This window comes from Lissotriton helveticus, chromosome 12 (assembly GCF_964261635.1).
Source record: "Lissotriton helveticus chromosome 12, aLisHel1.1, whole genome shotgun sequence".
Taxonomy (NCBI): Eukaryota; Metazoa; Chordata; class Amphibia; order Caudata; family Salamandridae; genus Lissotriton; species Lissotriton helveticus.
The window spans coordinates 807,127,536-807,140,076 of record NC_136073.1 but is presented as its reverse complement, the minus strand read 5'-3'; the positions used below and the strand labels follow the sequence as shown (position 1 = coordinate 807,140,076).

At 44.1% G+C, this 12,541-nt stretch overlaps 2 protein-coding genes across 4 annotated transcripts in view; one reads left to right on the top strand and one right to left on the bottom strand.

The window, feature by feature from the left end:
• Window positions 1-2,358: 2,358 nt before the first annotated feature.
• Window positions 2,359-4,356, bottom strand: HHAT (hedgehog acyltransferase). The gene has a single exon (XM_078671526.1). The coding sequence runs from the start codon at window positions 4,024-4,026 to the stop codon at window positions 2,545-2,547; it is 1,482 nt and encodes a 493-aa protein (XP_078527652.1). The 5' UTR covers window positions 4,027-4,356; the 3' UTR covers window positions 2,359-2,544.
• A 512-nt stretch (window positions 4,357-4,868) lies between these two features.
• The window catches only part of KHDC4 (KH domain containing 4, pre-mRNA splicing factor), a 72,667-nt gene continuing 64,994 nt past the window's right edge, over window positions 4,869-12,541 (top strand). For 2 of the 3 annotated variants that reach the window (XR_013603585.1, XM_078669598.1), the window contains exon 1: window positions 4,871-5,020. Coding sequence is in view for 2 of the 3 variants with exons in the window: in XM_078669598.1 (XP_078525724.1) it covers window positions 4,983-5,020 (38 nt within the window). In the remaining variant the exon portion in view is untranslated. Of the gene's footprint in view, window positions 5,021-12,541 lie in introns of all 3 variants that reach the window. The other variant, XM_078669599.1, reaches the window with a different exon arrangement.

Sequence of the window (12,541 nt, the reverse complement as noted above, 5' to 3'; positions counted from 1 at the left end):
CTTGCTTTTGCCTGAAGTCTGTTATCTGTCTTCTCAATGAAAAAGCGGAAAATTATGTGAACTCTAAGCTCAGCTACCACTCCTTTGCACCATTACCTGCTTCAAATGATTAAATGCCATGTAGACAAGCATAGTCCAATTCTCAATTCTTTATTTAATCTATTCTTTAAATAAGGAGTAGAACAAGAAACAAGCATTGGAAATGCAATAGGTCTCGCAGCATTAGAGTTAGTGCTTTTAGAATTGTTTATGGTTTTTTTTTGTAAATCTTTAGCATTTTTGTTTCCTGTAGGCAATGCTAAAGAATTACAAAGAAAAAAAGCCATAAACAAATGTAAAAGCTCTAACTCAAATGCTCCGAGACCTATTGCACTGTGTGAGGGTGAGGGGTTGAGGGTGAGTGAGGGTGAGGGTGAGTGAGAGTGAGGGTGAGTGAGGGTGAGGGTGGGTGAGGGTGAGTGAGGGTGAGTGAGGGGTTGAGGGTGAGTGAGGGGTTGAGGGTGAGTGAGAGTGAGGGTGAGTGAGGGTGAGTGAGAGTGAGGGTGAGTGAGGGTGAGTGAGGGTGAGGGTGAGTGAGGGTCCTGACCAGACAGTGGATGTAGGTGGATAAGTAAATAGAGTGGAATCATAAAATGGGGAGCACAGTTGCTTTACGACTGGTTAGCATGAGTAAAGTGCACAGAATTTTACAGCCAGCAAAAACAGAGCAACAATCTGGAGTACACCACACAATAGATGGTTATTCCCTACATCGACCCTATAAGTATCAAACAAGTGATTAGTAGCACTATATGCATTAAAAAAAATACAGCAGTGCAGTGCGCTTTCTACAAGAATTTGTTTTGTAATTTCTTTTTAAAACAGCTTTTCCCTTCCACTCTGGAAATTTCTGACCAACAACCCATCGGACAAAATTTAAAAATTTACTTTTGAAGTTTGTATTCAGCACTATATGAACATGGGATGCTGGATATAGCACGCACAATGAAAATGGCTTAAAACTGTACATCAAATTTAACAAAATTTAACATGAACCTAGAATCTACCGAGGCTGTGCCTCAAAAAGGTGAAAAGTGACTTAGAAATAATGTGGGTGCGTGCAGACAGAACAAAGTCATATTCAGCGAATGCGCGGAAAACACAACAGAACGTACATCATGCACAAAGCTATCATGAATACATATTCGGATGCTTTGCGAACCAAACAGGACGCACAGTAAATTGTCAAAAAAGTCAGTACAAAGCTCAATTCCTTATCCATCGCAGACTAGTGAACCTGATTGAGCTAGCGCTATTAAGCAATAATGATGGTATTGCGCGCTATACAAATGCCAGTTACAAACTGGTCTCAAATGTACTTTCACACAGCTGAATGCGCATGGATGAGAAGAGTACTTCCAAAGCTCTAGGAGAGGCCTGGTAAGAACAAATTAAGAAGTCATTTACAGAAAGGTCATTTATGCATAGAAAAGCCTCCCAGAAGGAACTGTAGTGGTTACATCAGTAACAGAAAAAAAACAAGACAGACACAGGAGGTTAATCATAGCAAAACAACAAAAAAAGCAACCGCAATAGTAAAGAGGCCTGCATCTCCAAGTCGATTGTCAAAACCTGACTTCAGCTGCGAGGAAACCCCTCCACTCGATAGAACAGTCACCAAGTCAACAGGCATTGGAAAACCAATAGGCTTCACCGGTCAATGGCTTTACCTGAAGTTTTGGCATTGCTAAAGTCTTCCGCTGATGTTGTTCCTCCTTTGTCAAAAAAAGAAAAGAAAAACAAACAAGCTCTCGGCATTGCGTGGCGGGAGGGGGCGGGGGGAACGTCGAGGGCAGGCAGGATGACTCAGGGGAGGGGGCGGAGCGGGGCAGAGCGGCATGTGGGTGTGAAGAAGCCGGGCCTTTGAAGTGAAGCTAAGCTTCACTTCAAAGGTGTCGGAGGAATGCGGGCGGCTGTGCACGCGCTTTTAAGCTCAATGCACATGCGCATTGAGCTTAAAAGTCACGGGCACTGCAAGGAATCGCCACGATTCCTTGCAAGTTAGATAAAGAGTCGATGAGCCCCTATAGTCTCGCTTGCTCGATGCGCATGCGCATCGACAGGCGAGACCTAAAAAATAAGAAAAAAAGACGAAAATGTATGTGACTTCTCAATGGGGGAAAAAAATGTATCTTCACTTCAATTTCATATTTCTCATAGCATTTTAAACGTACTATTTAACCCATTAGCACTGAACAATCAGATTTAAGTACTCAAGGCATTCACACATTTCAAACAATGATTGAAAGCACTAGACAATATTGATTGGTAATGCCTTTATCGACAAATGATAATTGCACAACAAATCCATTTTTTTTCATTTTTCTTTTACTTTTTAGCTTCAAAAATAAAAATGAAATCTGATCAATGTTTTCATAAAAATAAAAAAAAGAAGTCTGAAATTTGGCCTTGGATATCACGGAGGGATTGTAAACTTTGCACTCCAACAGAATACAAACAGGACCCTTGACAACCTTAAGCACCCTAATGTACGGAGTAGAAATACTAAGGTAGGTGATAAACTCTGTCCCATTCTATGCCAATGTGGGCATAGCAGTACAAGAATGCCCACACTATTATTGGTGCCCAGGGCCACCCTTCAATGAAGAACTTCTCCCAGTATATCTTTCCTACATGCTCCCCTCCTAGAAATACTAGGTTGGTTAAAATCAGCATTGAAGTGGCAACTGCAGCTAGTGTTGCGTGGAACCGTCGCTGCATCTCTGGAGAAAGCTTCTGACAAACGGTGCTTCGGACAATAGCACAGGACAACAGTCTCCTGATGATATATTCTGTGTTGATACCAATCCAATTCAGTACGGCCCAGCACCAAAGATTTTGGTGCGCTCCATGCCAGTAGGTCACAAATGCGAAAGTAATGCCTGTGGATAACAACATCCCTCCATGGCCAGACTTTGAACCTCCCATTGGTATGTAAATGTATCTGATCAGAAACCTATGAAGTCCAACGTCAAAGGTTCTCCACATCTCAGTGAAACTGTACATTGTACTGACACAGCGTGGCAAAGGCTGAGGTCTCAGCCCGTCTATGCGTACAACAAGGGCAGGAAGGCCATAAAGAACCAGGTATTTCACATAGAAAAAGAGGACATGTGCTAAAGCCAAGCCCCCTAAAGCCCAGTGGGATGTAGTTCTCAAAAAGGCATCACTGGCGTACATCTCATGCATGTGCATGAGATGAATCATCAATTCTGCAAGCCACCACCACCAGAAAAGACGGAATGCACAAAGGATGCCAACACGCAGGTCAGTTTTTGGAGTGGAGGTCTTTTGCTTCTGCATCTCTTTACGGAATTCATCAAAGTTCATGATAGGCCCATTGTGGAACATGGGATAATAGAACATGTACAGCAGCAGCCATGCCAACGAATACCCACTCTCCTGATCTTTCTGCTGCCAGCAATACTCCAGACAGAAGCTAGTATAGAACAAACAGCGCACAGCCAGTGTGAACTGGAGCAGGTAATACTCATTCTCTGTTCTGTACCAAGCTCTGGTTTCTTCCTCAATTGCCTCAACCTGTAGAGTGGCGAGCAGAAGAAGAGAGCAGACCCAGGACAGCACAGGGATCCTAAGCTGGGCAACGGTGTAAGACACAAATATGTGGAGCAGGAGTAGTCCAAATCCATGGATCCCCAGGAGAAACCAGCAGGCAAACATGCCATAGATCATTAGGCACCAAGGTTGTAGAGCTCTCATGAAGAAACGGGATGCTAAGGACACCACAATGTGCCCAGTGAGAAAGACAAGTAACGGCACCCGAGCCCATCCTGTCCAGAAGCTCCACTCGAAATCCAAGGTATCCTTTTTAAGGCCCCAAAATAAAGTGCTCTCCTCAGAGTCAACACCATTGTCATATTCTAGAATGTACTCCTGAGACAATAAATAAACCTCATAAAAGGAGTAAATGTGGAAGCCCACAGAAACGAGAAAGTAGAAGTCCATTTCCCATTGTGGCAACAACATTCCCGGCAGCTTTTAATTCTAAAGTCTTTGTTCAGTGCCAACATATCACTTACCAATATGGAGCACCATGGTAAGTGTGTCTTTTATGTCTATGATCTCGATGTCCCATAGCTAATAAAAACAGTCTCTCGTTTAATGGCTTATCGTTCAATTTTTCATCCCTTCTTTCAGTGAGTCGTTATCCTTTGTCCGGGTCTTGTTTCTGACTCTAGTCTCTAAGCTTTTCTAAAGAATTAGAAGCCTTAGGCATCCGTATAACATCGTGTCAATGAAAGTCGTTGAAAGCCTTCTCACTTTCTTTTTTCCAAGACTGTTCCTCAAAATGGCATCCTATCCCGAGTCCGTCCTTTATTTCTCTGTCTTCAGCGCTATGCATCTTAAAATGGTTGTTCGCCGCAGTCTCTTTTTTATGTCTATTCAACCCAGGTCTCCTACTGTAGCTCGCTCAGCGTCACAATATCGAGCATCCTGTGCATTCCAGAGCGCGCCACGACCAGCAGAGTGAAAATTCGGTAGACTGGTTGAATGCCATTTCGTTAGGAGCGGGAAGGGCGAGAGGGACCTTAGACTGGAACGAATACATTCCTGCGTAGAGAAATATATGACCTAAATTAGGTAAGAAAACGATTGCACTATGGGGAGGCTTTTCTTTACTTTGTACTACCGGTTTACATAATAAGTATCAGAATTGTTTCACACACATTTATTCAGTCCATTGTGAAAACTAATTTACTTTTCCACACGCCTGTAGCCTGGAACGCAAGTCGAGTATATGTATTCCAAGATGTCTGCAGACGTACCCACCCCCATCTAACCCACATTGGTTACTACGATGCCATGTATAAGATGAAGGCCCCCACGCGGCGCTACGGAAGTTCCTCTGCGTGCTGACGTTCAGCGTACTACGTCGACCGTACTGCAGGATCCGGATTTTGCGCTTGTGTCGAAGACTGAAGATGTACGGGCGGGCTAACAGTAGCGGGTCCCAAGGAGGGTAAGAGCGGGGCGTATTGAAACGAAAAGTCCGAGGCAGGGTATGGGACCCCCTGAGGCGCCAGGGAGAGTGGCCCACCCAGGTGGAAGGGTTCCGTGACCTGATTGAGCCATACCCGAGTCAGTGTTCACTAGGGTCCGGACATAAGGGAAGGCAAACCCACGATGAGTTGGAGGAGTTTTGCGGTTGTGGTGTTGACTGAGGGAGTCGATCCTGAGTGGGCAGAGGAGATGTGTTCAAGATAATGTATCTGTAATTCCGGCAGAAGGGTGGTGGTGCCCACGGTCGTTTGAGAGTGGTCTAGTGGGCAATGTACGTTCCTCGGGGGCGGGTGTGGTTTAACTAAAGGTACGATGAAGGAAAAAACCCCGACAGCAACCTGGCACAACCAAACACCATAGTAATTTATTTTATAAGAGCTCACATTGCCTCTGTTTAAGTCTGATGCTAGCATTCAAGAAATATTTCAGTTGTGAAATGTTTTTTGTTTTCCTTAGAAGCTGTATTAGAAGTTACTGTGTCCCGGTTTTTGGAACGTAGGGAGACATTATGCCCATGAGTAACTGGTTGGTCGAAATGCGTTTGTAGACCAAAGGAAAAGGAGCCTCATTTATTGACTGGGACAAGCATTCTTACGCTATTGTTTTCTCCGGGTGGGGTACATTTTTATTTGACTGACCACCATACCTACCGTTGAGGGCTATTTGCAATGTAAGTATAGATATATATTTCAATGTTTAAAAATGCTTAAAGTGGGGACTTCCCTAGTTCTCGTAATTCTGAACCTGGCCCTTGTGCATTAAACATGTCCAATTCCTTCATGCCCATACACTTTTCAAACAATGTTTTCCGAAAGCTAGCACCAGATTTTGTAAAGATTTCTGAATCAGACCCCTCCATATTTGTCAAACGGCCCCCAATGTATGGTTTTATTCTTGTAGCTTTTATTTGGAAGTAACATTTCGAATAAAAATGTAACAAATCATCAGTAATCAGTACATAAAGATTCAGACTGCTATGTTGTTAAGAAACAAGGTTTAGATTTTGCAATATTAGCTACAGCTCTGTCGTTGAAAACTAGGATTACCTGCGTTAAGGTAAACTGTAGCTAGTTGGTCAGAAAATGCAGCTTCCAAAATGTCACAGAAAATGGAAAGGCTGTTTGGGTGAAGGCAACATGTTTTAACGGTGGCCTCATAGTGGATCTTTATTGTCAAGGGAGAGTACCTTTTTAACTTTTGTACAATTCAATCGAATACTTCTACTTTCCACCTTAATCCTCTGGCACACTCAAAACAGCTGGGCAGTATGTGACCCTGTCATGCTTTGTGTCCTGTGTGACTTGGCAGTAGTCGTGTAACCGCAAGTGTTAAGGTGCAGGCAGAAGGGCAACGCAAGCCAGCCTCATCTCTACAAGTATAATGTATTTTATTGTATTGCAACATTTGTATAGCGTTTACTCACCCCTACATGGCGGTATCTGGGTGCTTGCCTACATGGATAGCACACTACACTGTTGTAGGGTGTGTGGTTGAAAAGATGTTTTTGTTTTGATCCTGTGTGGGGAAGTTTTTCCAGGTTGTGTGTGAGGGCCATTGAGGTGCTGTAATTTTATGGAACAATTCGCTTGTCAGGGTGATGGGTGAAGGAGATGAGATAAGCACACCATTTATGTATTTAGGTCTCGCTTGAGCCAGCGCATGCGTTGCTCTGGCGAGACATTTAGTTAGTGGGCTTTTAAAAGTCCTACCATGTGTGGCGTACTGCGTGCGGTTATGTGCAGAGGCGCCATGTGGCTTTCCTCTCGCTTTGCCGCGTGTGCCTTGCTCTGGCTTGCTCGTCCCTCCCCCACCACACAGGCGAGCAAAATGAAACCATGTGCTACGCACCGCAATCACTTTCACGGCCGCGCGGTCAATGCTTGTTTACCTCTGTATACAAACAAAGGTGACTGAAGAATATGCTGGGGATGGCTGCCTTTGAACCCCGCAATCTCTCTTATCTGTGAATCGCTGTAGTAAAGACCAACATTAAGCGCGCTGTGTGTTTATTAGCTGGATGGCGGTCCTTCGATCTGTGGCGCTGTAGGCGTCTGTGACTGAAAGCTGCCATAACAAAAGATTAACGACAGCTGAAGGGTTAAACTACTTCCCTGTAGAAGTTTACTATTAACATGCAAATCCGGAAGTGACAAATGTTTGGAGTTGAAGACCATTACCGCATGCTGGAGTGTTTGTTCTCAATGTCCTTTTCCTTCCCTGGAGTTACTTTCCTTCTTATGTGAAACCGAGAATAACTGGAGTGGTAACGAAGACTCATTCTACTGAAACCGTAAAGTGTGCTGTTTTTCTACTGCCAGCAAACTATCATTGCGGTATAGCCTCGTGTACTTAAGTAGGACGTTATACAGCCACGTCCATCCATCAGGAGGCTTTCATTTCCGTAGCACTTGATGCCATTAGTCAGTTTTCGAAAATGTTGAATCCAAAACCATTTTTCTTCCCAAGATTATTATTTTAAAAACACGCACCTTTTTTCACGAAGGTTTAAGCAAAAACTAATTCACACGCAGTGCTTCCAAGTTTTAAAATGTAAATCTGTTCCCTCAAGATTATTGATTGTGCTTCACCTTTAAAGCCAACGTCGTTAACTCAGTCTGCATTATGGTTTGCTGCGCTTTTACATAGATATTTTGGAAACGCTGCAATAATGTTCTGGGAGGGGGAACCTGTATTACGCCAAGTTGCGTTGGGCAATAGAAATGCTTAATTCTAGTGTTTGCCTTCTAAATCATCACCTATTTTGGACCCTACGGTGAATGTGTCACAGGGGCACACAATGTTTGCCCCGGGGTGTCCAGATTAGAGTTTACTTTATGTGGTTCTGCAACCGTCAGCTCAGCTGTAAGCCAAGCCTCTTCATAATTCTCCCACTATGAACCGAGGTTTAATTTGATTTCGGAAAAACGTCCAGTCGCAGCGTAGGGAGTCAGTAAATGAAAGGAACCCTTGACTCAGTACCGAATTTAGTGCTGACCATTCAGCTGTCTGCACAGAGCTGCCCACTTTACTGACTATGGCATTGTTAATAGACGTGGTATTTGTAGGAGTGACATAATAAACAGTGGCGTCTTACTGTACAGCGCTAGGAAATACGCCTTTCCCTTCATGGGGCGATCTCATTAATCTTTGTCATATTAAGAGAGGGGTGCTTTTCATTTTTATCATGCGTTTTCCTTTGCTCCTATCTTGACCATCTGTATCTTAACCGGAAATGTTACCATTATGATTACTTGGAGTTCTTCTTTAATCCTCTGATTGGGTTGTCCCAGTTCACCAATTAGATCATAATTGGCCAGTTGTCATGTATATGAACCTTTGCTGTAAAGAAAGGAACCACAGGAGATGCCTATTTTCCACTCTTAGGAAAAATAGCCTCTCTCAATTAAACACCTCGCTGCGTCTCCCAAAGAGAACAAGCATTGGCATAGCCAATAGGTCTCGCTTTTGGGACCCTATAAGTATTTAGTTGTGCAGCACAATATCCTTGGTGCAACATCAACCGTTGCATGGCTAAACACTTATAAGGTCCCAAAGGCGAGACCTATTGGCTATGCCAATGCTTGTTTAGTCAGCTGGCAGGCTTGAGCAGCTCCGCAGGTCCCTTTTTGGTATTTCTTATGTTCATAGTCCACTTAGCTGTTACTGCACTAGGTTGTCCATTTTGAGATACTTTGTTTAAAGTTTATGATCCTGAGGGGGCATAGGTTAGAAGGAAAAGTGGTGTAGAGATCTGCTGGGATTTACGTTTTTCAATATTATCCCAAATCATTTGGGTATGCCAGGAAGTTCCTATAGAATGTAACTGGTCTGGACCTGTAGCAGGAGACTAAATTAGAGTTCTCTTTTGGACAGCAGTATGTGGTAGATAATTACTCTTGCCCCCATCCATTGTTGTTTTTAGCACCATGACACCTCAGTTTGCATCGAGCTGTATGCAAATCAGTCTTGGCCATGTTCCAATCGAAAGAGTCCAACCCAAACTTCCAGCCCAGATCTCCCCAGTTTTGCTCTGGTCATGTGCTGTTTAGTCGGTATAGCTTAGTTCCATGTTGGTCTGTATGTGTGTGTATATATATATATATATATATATATATATATATATATATATATATATATATATATATATATATATATATATATATATATATATATATATATATATATATATATATATATATATAATTGCGTGAAGTCAATGTAATACATATGCTCTATTTTACTGATAACATGAAGCCTGACTGCTGTTTTTAGGTGCAGGCAGAGCGCGCATGCGCTGCTCTGTGGGAGGCTTCTTTTGAGGGCTCAAAACTTCCTTGAGACTTCTCTGTGTGGGTCTGGCAACTCCTACACATTCCATTGGCCTTTGCGTGTGGCTTTCAATAACGAAAGCACGAAATTGGCCAAAGACGGGTGCATGTCCCATCTTTTCTCTAAACGTTCACTCCCACAGCGTTTGGGTCTCCGGGGCGAGCAGTGGCGCGCAGGCTGGCAGCTGCATTCCTCCCTTCTTATTGTGTATCATGTTACTAATTAAACAGAGCGCAGTCTTTCGGTTTCGCGGCTGCGCTTGTTTTTTTTAATTGTTTCCTGTCCGTCGACATTCTGTATTTATTATTCTACATACATTTAATTTATCGTTCTGAGATTTGTTCCGGGGCCTGTTTGGAATTAGATCGTATGATGCTGTGGTGAGTCCCGTGTTGTCGGGCGGCTGCCATGGGATCTGACCCGGTTCGGTAGTAATTGGAGCTGCCAGGTCAGTGCCTCCATATTGCCCACACAGTCGTCACGTCTCGCTGTTCGACTGAGCACACACGCCAACCGCTTGGACGTTTCCCCACAAGTAAGACGCCTTAATGATTATCCAGGCATTCCTCTAGTCCTGGTCCAAGGGAGTTGTCACTTTCACCGTGCAAACTCGATAACCTCCACTTTTACTTTAAATTTCCTCTCGGACTGCTTTGTCCTTGTGCTCTCCACGAACACCAGAGCGCTGCTAAAGGTGAAGAGTTTTTGGGTTCAGGTATTCATCACTCAAACTCTCCTAAGCGCCCCACCCCAGAACGCCGTTCTTTTTAGGATGTCTTCTATTGATGCCCACTCCCTTAGCAGATGGCAGCTACTATTACTTCCCCCTTGCTTTCAGTTCAGCCAAGCCCTGGTAAGGAGGTGGGTGCTGCTCTTTACCCCTCCCCCTTCTTTATGTAGCATGCTTGGCTGAGTTCATACCTAGGCTGTTTCCTGCCTGCAGCCAGCGAACCATATCTTCAGCCAGGCCTCTCTTCGGCAGAAATGTCCCCTGTTAAGCCAGACATCTGCCCAGCCTCGCCTCCATTTTAGTTAGACATTGGAATGGGGGAGTGCCCTAGCAGGTCTCTTACGTAAAGTGCCCGGTCTGCTAATAAGTATAATACCTGACCCTTACAGCTTCTTCACTCTTGTGGCCTGTACAAGCCCATACTGGCTTGATTGGCGGCTCACTCCCCCGTTCACTAGTGGCATGTGAAGCATCAGTAGATGTTGTAGCACCCCATATAATGTGCTGCATGGGCAAAACGTTAATAGGTCCCCAAGGCGAGACCTATTGGCTATGCCAGTGCTTGTTAATTTATATAAGAATATCTTAATTTTATTTATTATGTGAGTTCACTGATATCTAACAAGCTTCCTGGCTTGAAGAGAAAAACACTCCAGTATACTAGGGATAAAAATGTCATGTCAGGAGAGTGACCACGGCCATGCAGTTAATCAAAGGTTTTAGTCTCACCGGGTTATCATTGCTCTGCTGAAGGGGGTTGTAATTTCTACCCTTCTTAAGTTTGATTGCTGTTTGGTTCAAGGTTTTGGGTATGAGATATTTGGGAATGCCCCCTCCCATACAAGCCGCCTTGGTTTATGTGATCTGGGCGGTAATGAAGTTAGCTGATCGCACTGCACAGACAGGGGCATGCTGCTTCAGCAACAGGGCAATTCATCACATTGTTGCAGAATACTGCATGCCATAATTATACCTTTTGAAATCTGCGCATTGAGCTGTTGGTTGCCCATGAAAGTTCTGATTGGTCTAAGTGACATGACTGCATCGATAAGTTTACAATCACCTTTTCCCAGCAAAATTTTGGGCTCTCATGAAAGTGTACTAACTACAAGGAGGGTGATATGGCATCAGGTGGTTTTGCTGCTCACTCTTGACGGTTATGTTTATTCGTAGTGCAAATTATGATGGTGCTCCAGGTATGGGGAGACCACCCAATCCCCAGAGTTTGATCCCTATGGATCTGCCTTAGAAACAACTCAAAGCCAGAGTACACACATGCCAGTGACCGTTAGTAGCATACAACATAGATGCTCATAACAGTATTAATTTTGTTTGGCTTTTATTATCTTTGATGATCCAGCCAGCACATGTTTTGTCGTCTGGGGAAATGATCCCACAACTTCCTCAGGGCTGTCTTGATGCAATATAATTCCACTCGAGTATGGCCGTACTCGAGCCGAACAGGACGCGGATCGATGCGCTGCTCAGCTGTTCGTCGGGCCGCATTCAGTGCCCTTCGTTACCCTACCTGACGAAGTGGATCAGCGTGCGTGTAATTTAAGAAGACCGTGACCAAATATTTTCCTTGAACTTATTCACAAGAAATCACAGATAACGATTTAATATCTGCTACCTACTGGCTGGGGCGGAAGTACATCCGGCGTCGAGGTTTCATGAATTATATTGCCTCAAGACAGCCCTGAGGAAGTCGTAGGATAATCTCCCCTGACGAAACACGTGTTGACTGAATCCTGTTATGTTATGGTAACAGAAATTTCTAAAGCGCACGGTCACCGGGAGGTTTCATGGCGCTAATCTTGGGTAGTGTCGCCACAGTTCGGACTAAGCATAGGCTTGCTCAAACAACCAGGTCTTAAGAGCCTTTCTGAGCCCCAACAGGCTGTCGCAGCTCCTGATTGCCAGCGGTAAGGAGTTCCAGAATTTAGGGGCAAGGTAGGAGAACCTACACCCTCCCTGTTGTTTGAGTTTGATAGCCAGGGTAGTTAGTAGATGAAGATGAGCTGCCCGTAAGCTTCGACGACGGACATGCTTTACAATCATGCTGCTGATTAATTTAGAACTCTTACAGTACAAGGCATTAAAGGCTAAGCACCATGTCTTAAAAGCTGCACGTTGGGCCATCGGTAGCCAGTGGAGTTTTAACAGCCTGGGTCTGACAGATTGCTATTTAGGCTGTTACTAGATTAATCTTGCAGCCTGGTTCTGTATTGTTTGTAGGCGTTTGAGTAGAAACAATGGCAGACTGAGGTAAATAGAATTTGAGAAATCAAGGCGCGAAAGAACCAGAGCTATCACAACCTGTGTGAGGACTGAGTGGGTCAGCAAATGGGCGATCTTCCTAATTTTACGCAGTTGGAAAAAGCTGGTGGAGACCACTGCTCCCATTTGTCCTCTAAGTGA